This window comes from Paramormyrops kingsleyae, chromosome 10 (assembly GCF_048594095.1).
Source record: "Paramormyrops kingsleyae isolate MSU_618 chromosome 10, PKINGS_0.4, whole genome shotgun sequence".
Classification (NCBI taxonomy): domain Eukaryota; kingdom Metazoa; phylum Chordata; class Actinopteri; order Osteoglossiformes; family Mormyridae; genus Paramormyrops; species Paramormyrops kingsleyae.
Window position 1 is genome coordinate 30,997,337 of NC_132806.1, and position 24,316 is coordinate 31,021,652.

General features: G+C 38.2%; 3 protein-coding genes and 1 long non-coding RNA gene across 9 annotated transcripts in view; 2 read left to right on the forward strand and 2 right to left on the reverse strand.

Annotated features, from left to right (window-relative positions):
* pdlim7 (PDZ and LIM domain 7) overlaps positions 1 to 2,065 on the reverse strand; it is a 44,583-nt gene extending 42,518 nt beyond the window's left edge. The window contains exon 1 of the mRNA XM_023834617.2: positions 1,915 to 2,065. The gene's annotated coding sequence lies outside the window, so the exon portion shown is untranslated. The remainder of the gene's footprint in view (positions 1 to 1,914) is intronic.
* Positions 2,066 to 2,194: 129 nt separating this feature from the next.
* Positions 2,195 to 3,661, forward strand: LOC111855523 (uncharacterized). Its single transcript, XR_002840912.2, has 4 exons — positions 2,195 to 2,361; positions 2,847 to 2,888; positions 2,972 to 3,018; positions 3,296 to 3,661. It is a non-coding gene; the product is annotated as an uncharacterized lncRNA (long non-coding RNA).
* Positions 3,662 to 9,863: 6,202 nt separating this feature from the next.
* higd2a (HIG1 hypoxia inducible domain family, member 2A) lies at positions 9,864 to 12,421 on the forward strand. The gene is made up of 2 exons (XM_023834607.2): positions 9,864 to 10,086; positions 12,077 to 12,421. Exons 1-2 carry the CDS (start codon positions 9,903 to 9,905, stop codon positions 12,238 to 12,240), a joined length of 348 nt encoding a protein of 115 aa, XP_023690375.1. The 5' UTR covers positions 9,864 to 9,902; the 3' UTR covers positions 12,241 to 12,421.
* Positions 12,422 to 12,938: 517 nt separating this feature from the next.
* On the reverse strand, positions 12,939 to 23,711 carry cltb (clathrin, light chain B). Of its 6 annotated transcripts, none has more exons than XM_023834602.2 (7): positions 23,152 to 23,711; positions 22,417 to 22,463; positions 21,647 to 21,764; positions 20,750 to 20,861; positions 19,070 to 19,090; positions 18,827 to 18,880; positions 12,939 to 15,032 (listed from the first exon to the last, which is right to left on the reverse strand). In XM_023834602.2, exons 1-7 carry the CDS (start codon positions 23,333 to 23,335, stop codon positions 14,861 to 14,863), a joined length of 708 nt encoding a protein of 235 aa, XP_023690370.1. In that variant the 5' UTR covers positions 23,336 to 23,711; the 3' UTR covers positions 12,939 to 14,860. The 6 variants fall into 6 exon arrangements, with proteins under 6 accessions (XP_023690370.1, XP_023690369.1, XP_023690371.1 ...); XM_023834601.2 differs by having other exon boundaries at positions 19,070 to 19,093; XM_023834603.2 differs by lacking the exon at positions 19,070 to 19,090 and having other exon boundaries at positions 23,152 to 23,710.
* Between the last annotated feature and the right edge of the window lie 605 nt (positions 23,712 to 24,316).

Here is a 24,316-nt window from a genome sequence, read left to right on the forward strand (position 1 = left end):
CGCAGGGGGTTAAAGTTTCACTAAAATATTTTCACTCTGGTACTCTGTCACAAAAAAAAACAGCCGTTTAAATCAGTCTAAGACAGGTTTATGAGAAATGTATAATCTTTTTTGTTTTATAAATACCCCAATATTTATTACAACAAAATCACATCGCTAGGACGGCACGCTATGTGTGTGCTATATTAATATATCCAACAAAATACTTTTTAATTTCTTGTCATGCCATCCGGCTCTTTTTGTTGTACATGTTCTTATAACTAAATCACATTTTTACTTAGTGTATCATTATATTCTGGGTTTGCAATTGTGTTCTAGTCAACTGCAGCTGGTTCGGCACTATTGGCACTGGAAATTTTGGTATTGGTACTCGATTGGAAGTCAATGGAAAAGCGAAAGTACCAAACGTACAGTACTTGGTGTGGTGGAAAAGCGCCCCTAAATATACACGGAGAACATTATAAAAGCAATCAAAATATATCCTTGGAAATTTCATGTAATGAAGTACTGAATAAAAGTGTTGAAGTCATGAACTGAATAATAAAAAGTAAAAAGGGAAACTTCAGCACAGATGAAAATCAGAAAGATTTATTTCGGTTACTCTCCATTTGGAGTGAGAAACCACGTCAGAGGCTGCAGGACTGCAAAACATGCGTAAAATATTAGGCATGGCTCCAAGTCGACATGCCATTCATAAATAACACATGAATTTTACTTTTGGGATCAATGAAACAGATTTTTTTTAAATGTATCCACCTCAATTCTCACTCGAAATGCAGAATAATCCATTTTGTCAACAATTGTTTTTTTGGTTTTTTGTGTTTATCCAATAGTTTTTAGCATTACATCTTTCTTTAACATAATTAAGAAGCATACTCTGCTGATAAAGTTACATCTTGGTATTAAAACCATCAGTTCAAACATCCATCTATCAAGTACAGGCCGCAGGCTGGTTGAATATGTATTGCCTTTCCCATTGAGTATTGGTATTTCATTCTGATTCTGTTATAATGGTAGAAGATTGGTAGCCTGGGTTATAATGTTGTGCGTGTGTCTCAATTTTATACAAATCTGTGATCTGCAATCAAAAAACTAAAAGTCTTGTATTTTGTTAGGTTATTTATGGTTTAAGTTTAGGGCTGGGTAGTGGTTAAGGTTGTCACTGTTGTGATTAGCGTTTTCCCCACATAAATAAATGTCCCCACAAAGATATGAATACAAACACATACAAGCGTGCGTATCTTTATGCGTGTACTGCAAATGATGCTAGGGTACTGTGCTTACAAATTAGTTGCAACAAGAAATTCAGATAAAATGCCCATGGCTTAAGCGGAGGTGACAGAACATATAATTTATAAACGCCATAACCAGACAAGACTTCAACTGCGGGTATTACTACTGTTACGATAATCACTGTATTTAATATTGATAAATCGTTTTTTTTTTCTTTAGAATTTTGACGACATTGACATTCAGTCCCCTTTGCTGTTATTTGTCAAATTAACTCCACACATGGGGAACAACGTTAACTTCAAATGTTCTTCAAAGATAAACAACTAACTCGGTTTTTGTTTTAAGAATGTTTTTACAGTTTATAAGAAACAACGTTGTACAAAGTCCGAAAAAATGTTCTTGTAACAGCAAACTTATAATGTGAGGCGGTTTTGTCATCTGATAAATGAGATCCCTCGCACTTTTCTTTCACGCAGGAAAAAGTCGATTTTAAAGTTGATTTTCTTTTTACACCGTTTTATTCGAATACAAACTGCTTCATTTCCTTCGTCTCTGTACTGCCACCGCCTATAATAACTCCTTAAGATATTTCACTTTGTTCAACCCGTGTCTTGAATGAAGTTTTCAGGAAAGCACAAGCCTCTGTATTTGTGACAATTAAAAAAATCGAATGATTTCTACCTTTTTTCGCTTGTTCCTTGTCGTCGGCCGCCAGCGGGTTTGGATGGAAGGGGATACACGTTTGCTCCTTGTATGGTATTCAAACACTAACCCCGACTAGCCCTGAACTTTTTCTCTTCTTTTGGGTTCATGGCACTTGGAAAATCGGACTTACACGCTACCGCCACCAGCTGTACCGGAGTGTCGCAAAGGAGCGGAAATACGTGCGGGACAGCATGATACGCCATGCAGCGTCTGACTGGCATTTTATGGTCTATTTAACCGTTTTTTTCGTATGAAAATCTAACAGAACTCTAACCTGTACTGCCAATATATTTTTACCAAGCTATTTCTGATTTTATATCCTCAAACTTCCCACATAAATCAGACCAAACTTACTTTTGTGATATAGCCTATTGACTTCATTCCTCCCATAATATTTTGAAATAGAGATCATTCGTAACATTCGTAAGTACTGATATCCGTTCTTCCCTTGATACAGATCCTTATATGGAGATATTGATTGCTATACTTTCTTCGCATAAACTATGATCACGCCAGTGACTAACATTTTGGTTCTTTCTAGAAATGAATGTCCTAGAATAACGATGTACAAAATCTTACAGTAATTTGTTATAATAGTTGTTGTTGGTATTATGCCATATAGATGGAATTCCTCCACTTTCTATCAGGCTTCAAATGTTCATTGTTTGGTTCGTGCTGGTTTCCATTTTTTAATCTAAACTTTTCCAAAGACATATTGGTGTACTTCCTGTGCATTCACTTGTACAAGTTTAAAAATAAAAGATTCTGGAGAACTTTAATCATTGTTCTTAGAAATATATGGGTACTTTCAAATATTATTATTATTTTAAGTCTTTCACTGCGCTGCTCAGTCCATAACGTGTTTCTTGCCCGCTGGATCTTTTGCTGATGATCACTGTTCCACGGAGGCTAAAGATGCCTACGACCTCTTTGTCTTCATCAACACTAAGGTTAGTTGCCAATAAAACAAAAATGTAACATGTCTAACCCCTTAATGCTTACCTATACCCACCCACTTTTATACTGCTTTCAGATTCTTGGAAGGGGCCAGGCGTTTTCTCTGGCAGCATGAGGCACAAGGTAGGGGTACAACCGGAACGAGATGCCAGTCCATCAGAGAGAACATTACAAGTAATTAAATTCATGAGAAATCTGGAGTACCTGGATAAAACCTGCATGACACATGGAGAAGAGGCAAACTCCACGTACAAAAGTGTATGTGAGATTTAACCCTGCTACCCCGAGCTAGCATGCACACCCTTTAATATAATAATAATAATAATAATAATGCTTTATTGATCCCCATGGGGAAAAATCTCTTTTTTCCTTACCCCATCTTGCTCTCCGTGACACACAGACACATATACAGGCGAGAGTGAGCTCAGCAGTGAAGGGCAGCCATCCATAGCGACACCCATGGAGCTGGGGGGTAAGGGCCATGCTCAAGGGCCCACAAACAGGGCTACTCCGCGAAGGCCGGGCTCAAACCAGAGACCTTCCGATCACAGGCACAGAAGATTCGCCCACTATGCTGCCCTCTAAACCACTAAAGGGAAACAACTTCTGCCCTAAAGTCCAACTCCGTGCACATTCAATATTCAATTTATTACTCACCCTGCCCTCTGTAATGCACCAGAGAACCCCGTCGAGCAAGCTTGCTGACAATTACGTTTTACTCTGTCTTGCGAGTTTTCCAGTATTAAAAATATGATGACTCCTTCATCCAGCTCTGAACCATACAGTATGAATAGATGAGTTCCGTCAAATCAGAATAGCTTTTGCTGTCATCTTGTATTTCTTTCCAATTTTTAAGTCACATTATGGATGGACATTGGTTGACATTCTTCATGACACGAGGTAAGTTCATTAAACAAATGGCATCAGCATCTCACATACAAGCCAAATCGATTGCTCCTTTCCCAGGTGAAGAACACCAAGAAATTTCAAAACCATCAGGGACATTGCTAGGGCTGTTTGGTTGTCTTTGGCCCCTCCAAATAAATGTACACTAATTAGTTTACATAATGCATCATCATTCATTGTGATTAAAATCAGATAATAAATAAATAAATCCCCTTAAGATAGGCTTGTCCCCCTTTTCATAAATCTCTAGAGGTGATCCTGATAATAAGATGAAATTATCATTCCTTTCCTTACTTCTGTTTCCATCCATCCACCCACCTGCCTCCTAAGCTAAAAACAAACCTTCAAGGATAGGATATCTTGTATAAAGATCCCCATTCATTATGCACAATGTGATGAAACGAAGACTTAACGGCAAACAGTTCTGCTAAGATATATAAACAAACTACTTTGGGCAAAAGTGTCTTATAAAATATAAATAATCATACATTATAAATATTCATACTGAAATTTTCACACTGTGCATTAACAACCATTTTACCATATTCATGCTGAATTCGGTACATTTTAAAGTTCTATCAGTAAAGGTTTCAAACACACCCTGCAGTTAACCAAGAGAAAAGTGAAGAAAACTGTGGTTGATAACTATAAAACCTGTGAATGCTTTTCATTTTACAGCAACTGATCATTACAGCTCTCATTCATCCCTCCTCTCCCATTGAGACAGATTTATAAAGGAAAAATTGCCCAGCTTCCCCACTTCCCCAACCTCAACACAGCAACTAGGGAAAACATGCAAGCATTTTAGGGAGACATGTGGATAATGGATTTACAGGATAAGTGTCTGTCACAGAGTTTATTATCAGTATGACAAATTTATATAGTCACCCTAGGCAGACGTGTGTTTTGAAATGCTTAAGTTTGCTTCTCAGTTAAGAGGAAAGGACAGCAAACATAACACACTTATAAAACATACTAAATTAATGTAGCCGCTTTAACTGAAAACCACAGGAAACATGCAAAATGCTAATTATTAGCAACCCTGCGTTGAGTTAAACAAAACCTCATTGTTGCACTATGCTAGGAACCATGCCCACAAATAATACTACCACCCTCTTGACAACATTTAAAACCATAAAAAGTCAATTAGTCCAGTTATAGACAGCTGTGTTTCAAAAATTGAGGATTCTGTGAGCATGGTGCTGTTGATCAATTGCCATGGAAACACCCAATCCCTGGCAGTTGCTTTGGCCTCTGTGAGTTCATGTGTTTATTTATAGAGATACTAGCCAAATTAAAAGAACCTTGAATCTAGGCTAGTGGTTGCTTCACAAATAACAGAAACGGTAATTAATGTAGCTACGAACTCTGAGTCAAGGTTGCTTGAGTGGACAGCATGTAATAATGTGATCTTGGAATTCATTGTGTTAAGAATAAGTATATTGAACTCCAACTGAAAACATTACAATTTTGTTCCAAAGAAACAAAGAAAATACTATTAGACAAATAAAAACATGACTTGTTTCTGGATTAGTTTTCAAAATACCAAGTTTAATTAAAAAATATTGTTTCTATAAGCCATCTACCAAAAAGGTGTATACTCCTAAATCTTCTCAATGTCCCAATTCCCTCAAGTCTAGAAAATATATCTGTATAGTCAGCTTGAATCAAGCTTACCGTTCATTTTCAAAATTGAACAAGATCATCTTATGAGGTATGACAAAAGACACTGCATGCAGAATTGAATGTACCAATGTAATCATTTCTGAAATTCTCTATGAAACTGTCATGGGTAATAGTGGTCTGTCCGCAATCTGATGTCAGTCAATGTTAAACTTTCCGTTACACAGAGGACTAATGATAAATAGCCAATAATTCATGAGCTCTGCGGCACTGAGTTACAACAGGCCTGGGCAATTATTTTCTGTGGAGGCCAAATCCGTGCTTCAGCAGGGGGTATTTTACTATAATTATTTTCATGTCCCATGAAATATTCAATAACACACTTGTTAGATTCTACTATATATTAGCTATTAATTCAATGAATAGTATATGTAGTGTATATGTTTGTAGTATATATATTTTCCTTGTTTGTTTGCGCAAGACAGTAAATATAGCCCTTCAGGGTTATATTAATAATCTGTTCCAGAAAAACAAGATATTATTATTACATTCAAATTGGGTGCCATAGTGGCCCAGCAGACAGCACTGATGCTGAATCTCCGCTCTTTAAATGTGAGTCTCCTCCCATGGTGTAAAGAAATGCTATTAGTGTAACTGGCATCTCCAAATGTACCACAGTCATGGGCATAGGCAGCTTCATAATTTAAAAGAACATGAATGAATGAATGTTACATTTATATGGCACTTTTTCAAAACAGCCATAGTCCTATAAGGCACCAACGGGGAGCCACTTTAACCACCACCATTGTGTAGCCCCCACCTGGATGATGCAACGCCAGCCATTTTGCCCCAGGATGCTCACAAAACATTTATATAACATAATACTCACAGATCTCATCAAAACTTTGGAGTCAGACTACATTAGAGGTGAAACGTGTGTCTCACGGTCGATGCGTGACACTTGCCAGCCCTTCCTACCGCATTAATCGGATCTTGCTCTTTAGATAACCACTGCACGCCATCTGTGAGCGCATCCATGTGATAATGTGCTTGCAGCGGGATTACATGTAACTTATTTTGGAATTTACCCGCAAACATGAAATGCTACTTTCTGTTAGGCTAGTTGATGGCTATTAACTTTGTATAACTCGGGACAGTCATGAACTCGGCGGAAAACTCCACTTGGTGGATGTTATCCCTTACGTCTCATCGTGAGAAATAGAAGGAGTGGCGTTTGAGCGTGTGAACTGGTTGAAATGCGTGTCTCACAGTCAATGCGTGAGACTTGACAGCACTGATAATATCTAATATACAACTGACATTCAGCATTTGTTTTGTAATAAATTAATTTATATTTACCAATATATGTATTGCGTAGAATTTAAGTTAGATGTGTACATACTGAAATGTCAAAGTAAGGGCATCCACGGTGAACGTGTGCAGCCACATGTACAGTGACCCATTCATATTTGCCGTTCCGGTTATTCGCGAATTTGCCATGAACAATTAAACGGGAATGTTTTTGGAGCTTGCCGAATGATCGCAGAAACTCACAGGGGCCAAAAGCAATACTGAAATGACCTGAGTAACATAAAATCATATAATAGGCCTGGTTAAATATTAGTCATACACAGTATTTGTTAGTGTATCTTTAATATTAGAAATCTTACCTTGGCTACGCCGCATGTCTTTCTCTTGGGAATCAGTCTCACTCACACAGTAGCTGTTTTCAACTTTTCAGAGCTATTTCAGAGCTATTAATTGTGCATTTTTAGTAATGGGGCAAAAACGTAGTACAGCCAGTAAGTAATGTGGTGTGGTCTCCTTAGCACACACACGTGCTAATGTTTCTACGATGTGTGGGCTTTCTAACTTGTACAATGCGTATTGCGGTTCACGCAAGATTATATGCATCTGATTTTTCGTTTCCTCTCCCACAAGATTTTACGAACGCTATAAATGAGGCCCCAGGGTACCACCCCTACTCTTTCAAAGGATGTCCAGGGAATTTTTATGACCGTAGAGAGCCAGGACTTTGATTTTACGTCTCATCCGAAAGATTTTTACAGGACAGAGTCCCATCACTGCACTAGGGCATTGCGATCCACACAGAGCACAGGACGGACTCTCCAGTTGGTCACACCAACACCTCTTTCAGCAACAACCCAGATTTAATAGTTGGCCTCCGTACCAAGTACTGGCCAAGCCCAAACCTGCTTTGCTGCAGATGGACCACCAACTCTGAATTGCAGGTGGTATGGCTGTTGACCTAAAGGTTAATGTAAAAATCTATTTTTGGGGGGTACACGTCCTCCCCCCCCCCCCCGTTCCTACTCCCCTTCCCACAGTGTATACAGTCAGTGTACGTATGTGCTCTGGAATGAACTGGCATCTCATCTAGGTTGACCTCTTGCCTTGTGCCCTGTTCTGCCTGGGGAAGACTCCAACCCACAACCCTGAGAAGCATAGTTGGTTCGAATATGGATATTATTATTATTATTTTATTTTTCAAATGTTTGTGTTTGAAGCAATTTGGATATGCAAAATCATGCCATGTTCCCCGATACCCTGTTACCTGTTGTATCTAATGACTGACGTTACTTGCATGTTGTATCCAATACTGTGTGGAGCAGCATATACCTGAATGAGTTATTTACGATGTATTCATTGCCTAACTTGTATTAGATGTAAAATGAGGGACAAAGCACAGCTGGAGATAGACACACCCACAATCCGGTAGCTGCGATGGTCACTTGGGATATTTTAATGAAGGTCTAGGGACACATCTTGTTCATACAACAAGATTCATTTAAATATTAGACTTTCTTAATTAGCAAATAACCAAACAGGTTTTCAGAAATTAATGGCATGTTTCCAAAAAAAAGCAATGCAATTACCAAATCTCAGACTAGAAAAGAATGCCAAATTGATGTCATTTTTGTATAAAATGAACTATTAACGCAAATATTGTTTGTTACAGTACCATTCCATTTGACTCGAATGTATCAGAGTGCTAACATTCACTGCAATCGACATGGTCGATGTTCTGCAAGGTTTCTCCCACATGCTGCTCAGTTGAATTGGGAACTCTGAATTTCCCTTAGTCTGACTTATGTGTGAGTGGTCAACAATGGGCTTGTTCCATCTAGGTTAAGGGCTCTCAGTTATTTTTCTGTGTAGTCCAATTTTCAAGATACAATTGACACCGCAGGAGGGCGGCAGTTACACATCCACCCTGTCTTGGGCTATTTCTGTTTCTGGGTTACTCCCAGACCATGATATTTCCTGATCCACACAACATTTGCTATCTGTTCATGCATATGTTCTGAGAACGTCCCCACTGGTGTAAAGTATGTAATTCTGTAGTCTTCCTAGGATGTTCCCACAACACTGTGATGTGGAGTTCTTCAGAACTTCGGGCCACATTATTTGGGGACTTCATGGAAAATTCAGGACATGCTGTGAACGTTTAGAGGACCAACTTTAAGGTTCTTATTAGGTCTTATTTAGGTCCTTCCATCACATTCCCAGGATGTTTTCAGTACGTTTAGGGCACCAGCCTCTTTTTTGGTCTTCTTTTGGTCCTTCCATCACGTTCCCAGCACGTTTGCCGATCCTCGGTGACAATTACAGTAACTTGTAGGGGATCAACCTAAAGCATTTCGCATTTGTCTTGCAAAGAAGTTCGCATTAATTTGTGATAAGAAATAGTTTTGTTATATAATTTTGTCTCCATCTAGTGGTAAATTGATAAAGAACATCGCAATTCCCCAACATATGATGTTTCTCTCCATTCACATTTGATTTTATATAGTACCATGTTGATTCTTTTTTAGGATAGCATAACATTAAGTATTCTACATCATTTTTTGCTCACAACCCAAAAAGTTGCCGGCTGTGGAGGGTAATAAGAACCCTCTGTGACTCACTTCAAATTGTTCAAACACTATTTCAAGTTGACAAACACTATTATGTAAATTTCGCAGAATCAAACGTTATGGGTTAAATTAGCAATTTATATAATACTGGTTTTCAGTTAAAGACATAGTAGGGTAAGGCTGGACTGGACAGGCATGTTCCCGGTGGTCTGATGGGTATGTGGGCCGTTATAATTTAACCGTGATCATCATAATTATCATAATCAACAACAATAATAATAATAATAAATTTAGAACTGTTTCATCAATGAGGCAGAATTATTTACAACAATCATGGTTCTACTAGTTAACAAAAATAACTTTAAAACTCCGGACATTTATCAAGCACGCGATGATTATACATGCTTTCCCCATTGTTTAATTGTTTTCCATCTGTGCCGCGCCTTTAATCTGCAATTCAGTTATCTACAATATTTGCATTGCCATTTCATTTTCGAAATACTAAATCAATTAATGCATCGGTTTTCTAAACGTGTCCAATAAACGTGCTTGCGCAAATCACGTGGCTCGAAGATCACTTCCGCCTACAGCACCGACAAAATGGCCACCACAACAACCCCCGTAGGACAAGATCAAGGGCCAAAGCAAACATCTTCAGCTGTACTTTTTGATTTGTCTAATCCTCCTGTTATAGAAGGATTTTCCCCTGCTTCGCGGATGAAAGATGAAGGATTCAAAGAGAAATTCATTAGAAAGACGAAGGAGAATCCCTTTGTACCATTAGGTAAGTCAAATAAATGTCATCCGTTGACTATACCTTCGCTCAAAACAAATATATGGCCAGATACGAGTAATTTATGTGTGTATGCATAAAAGTAGTTGTTTTTTTGTGATTGATTACCCACTTCACGTAGCATTTGTAAACGTAGAAGGGCAAAACATGAAAGTGTGTGTCTGAATTCCTCCACTTCCGGCAGGGGGAGAAGTGACAGTTCCGAAAGTGACATATGTAAAGGTTCTTTTAAGTATCACCTTAAGTTTACAGAGCACCCCTACTTTACACAGAGTTTATGCTAGTCTGAGATCGACAGTATTGATGTATACCATATATGAACTAACTATTGCTAGGGCTGCACCTAACGAAATTTAATAAAGATTAATCTGGCGATTTTTTTTTCATTAGTGGACTAATCTAGCGACTAATTTGTTGAATAACCTAATAAATAAATTGATTATATCATTAAAAAAACAAGACAGATTAAACACTTGCAGTCACGATGTCGAAATTTTATGATCTAACTGTAAAAAGTACGCAAAAGTCTTTGCAAAACAATAAAAATAAAGTCCAGTTCAGGAATAAAGGGCTGGTAGCAATGTAAATGCAATTTAACAAAACTTTACAAAAGTGATGCAGTTCAAGCAGCACTGGAGATATAACAAAAGCATGTGTAGCTTCAGTTGAATATTAATACAAACCATAGGATCACATTTCAAGTAACACGATCAGTTGGTCAAAACGTTGATATTTTTTGGTTATAATAAACAATATAAATCACAATTTTCTTCTTGGAATGTATGTAGTAATGTTAATTAACCATTAACTACTTAACAAGCAAGTCTATCCTTGCAAGAAATGCTGCCTGTATCATTGTTATAATACATTCAGTTAAGGAATGTAAAATACCATACATATGAAAATGACTAATTAGAGTAAAACTTTTTTTAATATTAACTTTTCAAAAAAAAAAGTATAGAAATTGTTTAAAACTTTGGTCAATTGCTGTGTACTTCTGAACTCAGTTTACAACAAATACAAACAAATAATTGAGAAACACAAGAATTAAATAATAAATGAAGGATTTTGGAATTTTTGCTTTAGTTACTTCAGAACGCGAGAAAGATACTGCAACTGAGTATAATGTGCTCGCACAGATACACTAGCCAGACATTCTGCATTTTAGGTGTGCTACCTTTTCAGTTGGTTAAAGAGATTGCTTGTGTTGCCACCTGTTGTACGAACTAAGTTTGCAAATTACAGTATTTGCGTCATCAGCTGTTCCCGGCCGTACTCTTCCGTCATGAAGCGTCACTCCTATCACCTATTCGGGTCACGCCCACTTTATCTCCACGCAGTGAATCTTGGGATAGGTTGGGCCACAAAGTATCCATTGGGTGCATCCTTTGTGGTGTGGGAAAAGACGCTGTAATGCATTCGGCCTTATTATTCAACTGGCAACTCAGTCGAGCCTACTTTGGTGCCTGAATAAGTTATTTAAAAATCACCTCATGATGTCCTATGACCAAACTGTATTAGTTAGTGTTCATTTATAAGTGTACAAGGTCTTCTGTTCTTGAATGTACTGTACACAAGCAGGTAGAGTAATTACTTTGAGAAAGTTCAGGAACTAAAATCCGGCCAAGTTTCTGTAAAAGGTTCCTGCGGTCAGAAAGAGCCTAATGTTGGCCTGTTTTTGTGAAATAACTATATCAACATAGTCTTCAGGCTCCCCTGAGATCCTGCTCAGGATGTCTGGATGGATAGATGGTTAAATATATTGTTACGAAAACCCACACACCTGAAATCTTTCAGTCACGCAAATAATGTCTCCACCACCTTGGAGGTCTGTAGTGGTAGAGCGTAGTTAAACTTATGTTAGGAATGTACTTCTCCAGTAATCAGAATTTCCTTGAAATGATCATGAGCCAATAATAACGTTACGTATGTTGCCTGTGTGAAGATCCGCTGTTTTACAGTTTCGTTAACATTCTTACAGGTTGCCTGGGGACCACAGGAGCATTAACATACGGCCTCATTGCTTTCAAACAAGGAAAAACTCGGCAGTCACAGTTGCTGATGCGGGCTCGAATCTTCGCACAAGGATTTACTGTAGTTGCTATTATTGTAGGAGTTGCAGCTACAGCCCTGAAACACAAGTAGTGACCTCAGCAGCGAGAGGACAACTACCATTGCCAACATCTGGCTGAAGATCTTCTTGTAAAGCTCTCAAATTGAAAACAGTTCTGTACTGCTTTATGAAAGTGATTGCAATGTTTTTTCAGTCAGTAGTGCTGTAAGAGAACTCTGTGGTCATTAGATGTAAATAAATGAAGACTGTGAATTTGGTCTTTTTTCCCTCCTTTAAAGTACCTGGATGAAGATAACAAAGGTGAAAACTGATCATAATAAATAATAGCATAATGAATAATAGCAGTGTATACTGTAGAGTTATCTCCAAAAAAGATTTAAAAAATACAAACTTGGAAGGTGTTTTTGGCAATGTTGCTCAAGTTTGAACCCAGTCATGCTTTTGCCTTAATCATCATTATTTGCCTTAAGTCTCTGCAAGGATGCATTCCTTCAAGTGTAAAACCAGAGTACTGAGAGAGTTGGGTTTCCTTTGTGTTTAATTTATTGTACATGATATACTTAATTTGTCTTAAATGACCTAATTGGTAGCTGATTTTCTATGCTAGATCAACATGTGCAGTTGGTCATGGAATGTGACACACTGATACATAATTGCTTTATATTGTTACATTTATCTACTACTATTAGCATCAAAAAAGAACAGATATACAGGCAAACAGTGTAGCTGGTATTATGAAACTTAATTTACATATTAAAAACAAAACAGATTAATATAGAATAACTTTATTTTTCCTCGGTGGAGTAACAGTTTTCCATGAAATGTCTGCTTATATAAAACTGTTGCATTATTTCTACTACACCACATATACACATGCAGATACACAGGTATGCAAGGAATACAGAGCTGATGTAGTGACCGTCACTTTCATGGTGCACATCATGGTGAAAATTAAAAGTGGTGAGACTGTACAATGGTCCTGTTATAACAAATCCTTTTGAAGAATATATATATGGATGTGGTTATCATGTCATGAATCAGAGAGACAGTCCCCAAGTGTTCAGCATGTTTCTGAATCCTTGGTTCCAGGGTGCTGGACTGTAGGACTCCTTAAGAAGGAACATTGTCTAATGTACTCTAATGGCCAAAATTTTGGAAACACTTCCCATTTTTAGAGATTGCAGAACTTTATTCAACTCTTGCTCCAGTTACCTATTTAATCGTCCAACATATATTTGTAAACATTCTTTGATTGTTTATAAACACTACCTACATTATAAACATTGCTAGCTGTTGCCACAATTTTGGCCAATAGTGTAAATAGTGACTAGGCACTAACAGTACGGCTATAGAGGAGTGAGGTGTTTTTCTTTTTGGAAATGTTGAAGGCCACAAGAGAAAAGGTTCTGACCCACCCTGGCCAGCATACAGCACTTCACTCACTCATGACATGATAAACTAACAATAACTCTTAGGATTTTTTTTGGCCTCTTATGGATAATGTACACCCCCAACTCTACATTTTTTAAACCAAATGATTACTTTGGTTAACCATTATAGACTTTTTTTTTTTGTCTGGGGTTGCCCTTCATGTCAAACCAATATTTTTAATCCACATTTAAGGGCATCTATATTCTGAATGGGAAACGTATTGCTAACACATAAAAAAAATAAATAAAATGTTACGGTCATTTTTGGAATTTTAAGTTCAACCCATATGGTTTAGATTATATACTGCAGTGACTTATGTTTAATGTGCTTCATTTTACACCCAGGGCTTTCAAAAAGCACTCAGTCATATTCTAATTACATGATGCCAGCAGCGATTTTTAATCATCTGTGAGAAACTGGGTTAAGTGGCAGGTAGGCTATGGCATTCAAGCAGCAAGAAAATGCACTGATTTCATTTTGGAAAAAAAAGAATACATTTAATTCACAAATACATTTGAAGGCAATCTAGGAAAGGCAGGTGATTTGTGGGTATACAAGAGACACCCCTTTGAAAATTTTAAAAAGTCACTTCTGTCTTAGGTCTTGAGCTGGCCAACATGAGACCATAAGCAGCTAGGAATTAACTCGTTCAGTTTGTGAGTTATAAAGCACATATCGTACTGGTACATTGGGCTGAGGGAGAATAAAACGTGAATATTTACAAAAATGGGTGGCACCAGCCAAAGTGGATTAAAAATTCTTACACAACAGTGCTAAGACTGATTTAAGAGATGTAAAATCACTTTTCAAACATTGTCATAGTCCTGAAGGACAGAGAGGGGATTCCCATTCAAAATACATTTTGATCATCACACCACCCCTGATTTTTCAGGTCAAAAGGGAACTTCTGATTTACATTTTTGTAGTAGGACACTTTAAAATGTCAAAGTATTTTCATAAGGTCCAAAAGAGAACATTGGTGGCACTCACCTTGGCATACTTTTGCTCAAAATACACTACAAGTCCAGCCAACAGAAATGTGATAGCAACATAAAATCTGTCAAGGGAAGGGACAGAACGGTGTAACCCAAGCTATAATGTGGAAAAGGGGATGTGGATGAATCTCGCATCCTTATGTCAATGTAACAAAATTGAAAAGGTGCCAGAAAATAGACTAATTAGCAAAATATTTTACTTTCCTTCATTGTGGAGTAGACAGAGCACTACACAATCTTAAAAGAGCAGGACAGAAAACGTGGCCTAGCGAAGCAGGGGTGTCTGTTTTAAGGATATGAGCACAGATCGCATACGAGACACGTCTTTGGACTGCTTGTTGGTTTTGGGATTGAAGTCGCAGAGCCGTGCCACTCTTTCCCACTCAGAGCCTGGGGTGTCCTCATCGCTCTCCTTCAGGAAGGCCTCCTCTGAAGCCCTTGAGGAACCAAAAGCAACACTTTAAAAATGGCACTTAAGAGAAACAGCCTTACATTAACCGCTAATTACAAATCTACCTTGCTTGATTACAGTGCTGTCAGTATTAATCTGTGTTCACAAACCTAGAAGAATGTAGTGTAAATCAAGATATAGTACTTATGTGGATATTTGAGACTGATATTTGACACCCTTTAACAGTGTCTATGTGCCATTCCATCCCTCAAAGATTGCTTAACAGGTTCATGTTCTTAACACGCACGTTAACTGCATTTGTCATTCAAAATAGGTGAATTATTGGCTTTGCAGGCACTATTTTGACAGGATTTCCTGTGAAGTAACATTGAAATCGCAGAATAATACTTATGTTAATACTGCAGTACTCTACCAGGGGCAAAGTCAATAAATAGCAGTGCACAGGGCCAACCCAAAACCAGGTACTTGGCAAGGGTACTGTATCACTGTTCTGCAGCTGTCCCAGTAGGCTTGATTCAAGATGCTTGGTTTTAAAAATGGATAAAGTCAGTGCTATATCAACAAAATCAACTAAAATTCCTAATTAAGCAGAATGCAATGCAGTCTAATAAACAACATACACTGCTGGGCAGAAAAATGAGGCAAACAATTTATCGTTTTATGATTACTTTTCCCATTTAACAAATATAGGTGAAATAAGTAACAGTGTTTCACAATATTGCATGCATTGTCTGTAGCCAGTGTATAATTTAGAAAGGGGTGGCTTTTCCATTGGGCAGGCTGTCTTACAGCCTATCACAGTGTGCTGCCTCATTGCTGTTCCATTCATGTCTGATTGAAGTCTAAGGATATCCAGATTCCACTGCCTACAATTCAGAGAATTGGTCACACAATTGTGACAGGGTCTGTGGCACAGAAGGCAAGTTCTGAATGTCAAGATGACAGAAGGCTGAAAATAAATGATCTGAAAAAATCATAAGAAGCCTCATAAGATTAGCACAGCAATTCAGAAATGAACAAAATGAACAACTACAAGACGGCTCAAGGAAGCCGATTGTCATCAAAAAGGTGTGCAAGTAAACCACATAGAATGTTCCAGACTCAAATTTTCAGCACTTTATAGTCACAATGATTCTCAGTGGTGTGTTCTCTGCAGTGACAAGTCATGTTTTGAGCTTTATAGCGATGCTTCTGAACACCTCCTTCATAGGTCAAGTAGGGCTGGACAATAATTCGATATCAATATATATCGCGATATAATTTTTTTCAATAACGGTGATACGATTTTAAAACACATTTCCGATATTTCGATATACATATATACTGTATCATATAATATACAGTATATGAATAATCAGCCTGTTTTAGTTTAAATGGAAATATATTATTGTTAATAAGCTGAGTCTGAGTTTTATTTATTTGATAGTTTATTTCACATTTCTTGTTTGTAAAGGCTAAATACAAATAAAGTGATCCTTATTTTTTTTTGTACTGTTTTTATTAAAAAAAAAATTATATAATTTTAATAGGAGGAGCCTGGAGGTATTATAGACTTTGCAAATTCAGTTTGCAGACATCCATTGTGTGTGTCCTCGGCAGTTTTTTCCTGAGTCTTTTTAATATTGTCCATATCGATATCGGAATTATATCGTATCGACCAAAAGTAAGAAATATATCGTGATATAAATTTTTGCCATATCGTCCAGTCCTAAGGTCAAGAGAGAAATTCCACCAAGAATTCCTCTCCACCATTGTGAAACATGGTAGAGGTGGGATAATAGTATGGGGGGGGGGGGGTTGGGGTTCGCACCATCTGGTATTGGTGCGCTGGTATGATGTGAAAAATATCCATTAATGCAAAGGAGTACCAAAAGATATTACAGAAAGGGTTCCTACCAAGCTTGAACAAGTTATGTAGTGGGAATGACAGACAATAGGCTATTTTCCAACCAGATAATGCACCAGCACTCACAGCACAAACAACAAAGTCATGGTCGGAGCGGAATTCACTGACAGTGATGATTTGGCCTGGTCCATCACCAGACCAGATCTTAACCCCATAGAGAATATATGGCCGCATATTAAGGCCAAACTTGTTGGCAGAAAATTCAGGAGCAACGACCAGCTGTGCAGTCAAACATGAATGGAACAGGACTGATGCAGCACAATGCAAAAGGCTCTCGGATAGTTTACTCAAAAGGCTGAGTTTTCTTAAGAAAAAACAAGGGAAAAGCCATTCCACACTAAAGTGTACCCTAGATATATACAATATTCAGTTATACCGCTTGCTTCCTGCTTACACTGTTTTATTGTTCAAATAAAAAGTAAGTATAGGAAGTGTGATAAACTATCAGCAGTGTATCAATGACTGCTGTTTCCAAAGCTGAAGTTAAATAGGCTCCTGCAGGCTTATTCACACTGCATTAAGTTTGGGTAAAGCATGACAAAAGTAAATGCCAGAACTGCATATACAGCATACAATACACTTTTTTTTCCAATAACCAATGTAGATAATCTTCCACTTTTGATTTCTTAACACTTATCAGGCATAACATAGCTTTACAGAGCTACCAAATTAAGCACTTTCTTGTAGTTATACCTGACTGGAGTACAGTAACAGACAATTTGGTGGTCAACTACTAGCCAATCTTCCACCTACGTGATTGAATGATTCATGATAGCGATGAGGCATTTTAGGGATGGTAAGTGATCTCACAAATGTAGAATATGACATTCACATATCAAGAGATCTACAGCGTGTAAGTGATCCATAAAATATTTTTTTTATATATGTGTAACAAATCTAACAAAAATTACTTGATGCGGTAGAGTTGGGGAAAAGTGGGAAGCAGTTGAGAGAGCAAAAGATGCAGGATAAGCAAACCACCAATGCAAACCAGTCACTGCCAGCAAACCACCAATGCAAACCAGTCACTGCCAGCAAACCACCAATGCAAACCAGTCACTGCCAGCAAACCACCAATGCAAACCAGTCATTGCCAGCAAACCACCAATGCAAACCAGTCACTGCCATGCACCTAATTTTCTTGCAAGGTGAAATGAGAGGGGAACTGGAGGCACTGTTACAGTCACATTTGATCTGAAATGGCTTCAAAATATATCCAGGATTAACAGAAAGCTCACAGACCTCAGGCATACCACAGATATATAAGGCGTTGTCACACCACGGAGGGCAGAGCAAACTGCCCACAGTGCATACGGCACAACTACATTCTTAATGAAAAGCCACGTCACCAAAATGGGGCACAGCACTATTTTTGTAATGCTGTGTTATTTTTCATGAGATGGCAATACTTGCCAAGGTCATATACTCTCTCATTTAAAAAGATTATTCTATATACAGGCCATCAGTACAGGACAGCGACAAGGGCGTAGAAAAGCAGCAACAGGAAATGACCCTGAACCAGACAATGTACACTGAAATGAGTCCTTTAATTTATGCTGACATAATCTGAAAAATAACCAGTTTGCTGTGATGTGTTGCAGTGGTGGCAGAGTTTAAATTACCTACAGTGGTCAATAAAAAAGGGCCCAAAGCCACAACAATCATTTAAAATGTCAATATAAATTTATCAAAGTTTGCTCAGATTGAATAATAATAATACTACCATTAATATAAAACAGCTAAACAAAATGGTAACATTATTATTAACTGAAATTTAACTTTAAGAATAAGGAATGCTTTAGTAGTCTAACCAACTAATTTCTAGAATGGGTCCAGCGTACATATTCAAGGGGAATTTTTGTTACTGAAGGTGAAGTGAAGTTGTGAAACAGGTTGAAGAGGAACAGACGTACACAAAACCTATTGTATCTGCGTTGGGCTGTTCGTAGAAAGCTTTATCCACAATCCTAGTGTGCATGCAAATTAGTCCAGAAACAAAAAGGGAGAGAGGAAGAAAGGAGGAGAAGACAGAGAAAATGGGTCAGTTTCAAACAACAAGCAGACAGAACACTTGCAAGATATCAAGGCAGAAGACATGGAAAGGAGCGTTACGACAAAGGGAAAAAGCAGCAAAGTTTATAGTTACAAAAAGATACCGTGCAAAACTTGGAGAGAGTCTGCTGAAAGATATAAAAGAAGGCTTGTATTAGTACAGTTCAGCTACATCCCCCCTTGTCTTCAAAACTGGGAAAGTCAAAACAGGCTGCACACAAATGTCCATTTTCATAGGTGTTAATGCTCAACGTGACAAAGAGCACATTTATATAGCTCAGATATCTGCAGTGACACTTAACACGAATGCATCACTGTTTTGTAAGGAACAATCAATGGTTAGTATAGCAGAATGTATAGAATAGAATGCCTTCCATATATCAGAGATACACTCAAAACTGACTGATACTGGATACTCTTGTATACTAAGCTATAATAATTATGTACATGTAATTTACCACTAGTTAATTTCAACCCATGGACAATTTTATACTCGAACTGCTAAATGAATTTAATAAAAATGAGCTTCCTGAACTTCATAAAAAAAAGAAAAGACTTTTGCGAGATCCCGCAATACTTTCCCATTAATAATTAACTGCATTCTGTGCTTAAAGTACAAAATATAGAATTAACTAATAAGTATAAACCTAATTAATACAGCCATGTTCAGTAAAGTGTGCTTCAAGCATTGATCTATGGGGGACAATGGACACCAAATAACTTTCATCGTATGTGATTTTATACACATTTATTAATATTTGCACTGTGCCCATTCACTGACTGTAAGCAAGACATCTGGGCTGTTGAAGGTGAAGTGCACTCACAAACATTGAAACATTCATTCAAATTTGCCTGTACAGAAATGTAGAAAACCAAGGGTTGTTGCTTGCTTTTGTCGAAAGATACCACAGTGGGAGGACTGCATATAAAGCTAACCCTACCACCGTGTTGGAGCTAAGGTTTAAACTCGAACCTGCTTTCTGGAATATTTCAGTACAGACCTGCAAATCCATCATCAAGCGAGAATATCTGGGAAAGTGGGATCCGGGTTTAAACCTTAACTATGACACAACAGAAGAAAGCAACACCCCTTGTTTTCCAGATTTCTTTCTGTGCTTAATGCTTAAAGCACACTTTATTAGACATGTCTGTAGCATTTAGTTTTATACTTAGTCCATTCATTCGATGTTTTGTACTTTAAATGGACACAGTACAGTTAGTAATAGTAACACGAAGTGCTGCGAGGCTCACAACAGTCCGTCTTTTTCCATGCCACTTCCTGGGCTCCATAATTGATATTTGGATCTCACACAAACTAAAATTGCCATAACAAAGCTACTTCTCTGAAGTAATTACATAGCACCACAGGTAGTCTTAAGAACTATATAATTAACTCAGTTAGACATGATAAACCCCCCCCTCCCACAAATTACAAACTAAACAGGCGTGTCCTATTTTATTGAAGACAATGTACAGCAACAAAAAACGGATATATTTCCTCATACTTAAACACTTAAAACACTGACTTTCTGTATATATTTTCTGTATTTCTCCACTGCATGGAATGTTTTTCACACAGATGTCAAGAGGTACATACTACATGTGTTACAGGCTAAATGTATAACATATTTAAGCAGCTGTCATTTCTTTGGGATAGAAATACTGGAATGTGTTTTTTCCCTAAGAAAGCTGAACAGCACAATAAGCAGCAACAGCTTCCTGAAATCATTTTGTATCCATATCTGGAGACGAGACCATTAAACGTCCTTGGGATCACACTGTACCTGTTGTTGACTTTGTTCTTCTCCATCTGCTCAGACTGATGCACATGCCAGTCCTCCAGCTCCTTCTTGGCCCTTTCCTTCCACTCAGCCTCTGCAGCCTTGGAGGCGGAGTCTGTGTGACCCCATGGGACACAGACAGAAGGTCACCTGCTGCCACTGCTTGAATCAAAACTTATTGCCAGCCGGTATGATAACCCTGGTTTTAAGATGCACCTTGACTAAAATATAACTAATCAAAACGAAAAAAAAAATGATATGCTTCTGGATGAAAGTGTGTTCTCTCAAGTGCAATGAAAACATTTATATGATAAAACTGGAAAGTCCTTTGGTTATGTTGCACATTCACTGTCAGCTAAGAAAGTCTAATTTTGAATCCACAAATGGTATGTACCTGATTACTAATAAAAAAAATAATCTTCCAGCTTTTTCTGTTACATGCAGCGATGGTTGTTACCGCTTTTTTTGACATAAATTTCATCGAAAAATCCTACCATGCGTTAGTTTGTGGGGGGAAACTAGCCAAAGATATTTAAACGATTACATGATTGGATAGAATATTATGATTGTGGGCTTCAGTTTTACTAATGGCTGTTCCAAATTTGTACAAAGAAAAAAAGCTCTCAGCTATGCAAAAGACAAACCCAAATCAAAGACACACACTGCCACCCTTTCAGACACTCAGCATAGTATACAGTCCACCCCAAAGCTTTTCAGTGCAAGTATTTGATCTGTGTTGATAAAATCCTGATGGGTAAGAAGCAGGTTTTCTTCATTAAGGACAGTGACTAGCAGCTGTAAGGTTACTAGCTTCAGTTAAATTTCTTCAAAATCACCAGCTGTAAACACGGATAAAACAAAGTCACTTTGGATGAGGGCCAGCGAGGCATAGATACGCACCAAGCTCTTCAAGCCTGGCTCTCTGCTCCTCTCTCCACCTGCGCAGACTTTCTGGTTCTTGCCTCTGCAGGTCAACTCGAGCGATAGCGGCATAACTGTCGGTGGGACCATTAGACTCCTGGAGGAAGTGCAATTTCATACCACTGGTAAGCAAAACAACTGTACCAATTTACAAAATGCCTACATTTAATAGCCAAATGACCACAGTGACTACTGAGAAAATCAAAATTGCTCAAATGTATTTAGAGATAATCAGGCAGGACAGTACTGATTAATATTTTCAGTGGATTCCGGATACTATTTAATCAATAAGGATTACAGAATAATCCCATTGCTAAACAATAGCTGTCCAAATATGACTCATTTTAACTCAGCTGGGGCCAGGAGGACAGAACATTTTGACATTATGAGGTGATCCTAAGGGACACAAACAGGCCTTGCAGCTGCTTTCTCATTTAGAGAGCTGGCTTCAGTATATTTAAGTCCTGTGTCAGGGACAAAGATTGTGCCAAACTGGTCACATAGAATAGGGCTTCAGTTTGTGCTCCCAAAAACTGAACACTGACCTAACATTATCCCTGACCAACGGAAAAATCCCCTTTCTACTGCAAACCAATATATATATACAGGTTAAAAAGATAGTCAGATGATGTGAGGAGCTTTAGAAAGCATTTCTCATTCCCGGACTTGACAGCAAACAAAGACTCAACATACAGTGCAAATACTGTTTATTATAAAACCTACTCAAAGGCAACCTTACAGTAACTTACCGAAAACATGTCACCATTCACGGTGGCTGCTTCTTCCCCAAAAACATCTATCATTCAACAAGAAAAAGAAAAATATATATCTTTAACTTGTTTTCAGTGTATATCAATGGCAATCACCTAAATATATACTTACACACAAATGCCAATAATACATTGCCGTGTATTTCAAAACTAACAAATGAGATGAGGATTGCTTAACTCGCCTTAACGTCATCCACTCAATTTAAGAATGTAGCAATACCTGTTCTTTCTAACCCAATCGTACCGATTTTAATATTTCAGTGTCTATGTTTCACAGTTTGCCTGAAGTTTAACTGGTCTATAAAAAATCTTTGTTTTTATCGTACAGGCTGCGAGACACCTAAACTAAAGTAAAAATGATGATTAAAATATCGCAGCATCGCAGTTTAAGACATTCAATGTATGAGTTGGTGACTCTTTAGAAGCGTTTGTCAGTACGAGCAGGCTGCCACTTTCATTGTAACTGCTCGCTTCTCCCACACGGCGCCAAAACACGTCGAAATCTACGATCGCTTCTTACTTCCCTTTCTTTGTGGTGGTTATTTGGTAAAATGCGAGTTAGTTCTAAGTGAAAAGCGGAAAAACCCCTGATGCTCGGCTGCCTAGCCTTTCCTCACGATGTAATTCCCCGACTAGCCCATGAGCAGCTGCTCGGTTAGCGCGCCGGCTGACAAAGCGGCCTGACGGGCGCCAGTCGGCGGCGGATTGACCTACTGTAATTTGTCTGAGATGGAGGGTAGTGAGGCTGCTCGGCCTCTTCCAGCGTCCCGAACGCTTCGTCATTTTCGATGCCCGCAATCTCGCTTTCCTGTTGGGCCAAAAACGCGGCGGCGGGGTCGTCTTCTGCTGCCGGGGCTCCGTTGCCGGAGGAAGAGAAAAAGCCGAAATCGTCCGCCATCTTCTCTGGCTACGTGTTTATATTTTTGTGGCGAGACTGGAAATGGCAGTTAATGAAAGCGTGTTCTCGCCTTCTAGAAACCGGTAAGCTTAGCGACTGATTCGGAGGGCGTCGCCAGATAAACTGGTTTCCTATCTGACTGCGGCTCTGCGTTCCGGCTAACAGCAAGGTTCCAAGTTATATCCGTCACCGTGAACCGTGCGCAGTAAAAGTCTCACTCTGTAAGTAAACTTTCAGCTGTCGGGCTTTTCTAAAGTTTTCAAATACAGCGTGTCTTTCATATCATTGACTTGATAAGTATGAGTCTGCTTGTGGAGAAAAGGCGTTTCTCCCACAATGCTCTCGTGGCGCTCGCGTAAAACCCAACGTTTGGTCACGTTGGCGGGTGTTGTCATCGGCGACCAACGGCGCAGCAAGCTTACTGCTCCCTTAGTGGGGCAGACTGCTTCAGCGTGTCTGTTGTGTGTATATATACAACAAATGTAATATGTGTGTTGTACCTCTTATAATTGAATATTATATATGATTATATATAGTATAAATGCTTATATATAGTAGAATAAGTTAAAACAGAAATAATAAATCTTACAATCACAGCTGTTGAGACTAACAATATCAGTAATAATACTATCCTCTTTAAAAATCAGTTGGCAGACATATGTACTATTCTGCCATAAATTTGACTGTAGTACTGATTTTCCTTCTCTATTAGGTTTAACTTGGTTTTGGTGAATTCTAGATAATGTTTGATAGGTAGGGAAAGGACATAAACAGGACATGAAAGTCAGTAATGTTTATCAGCAGACATAGCCAGTCTGAAGACAACAAACAACTCATTATATGTCCTATATATCTTTTGTACATATTAATCCGGATAATCCAGAATTACGAGATTGGATTGTATTTAGAAAGTAAACTGACTGATGTGATGAATCGTATGGGAAATATTTGTCCTTTCTGAAAATGAATCGCCATGCTTTT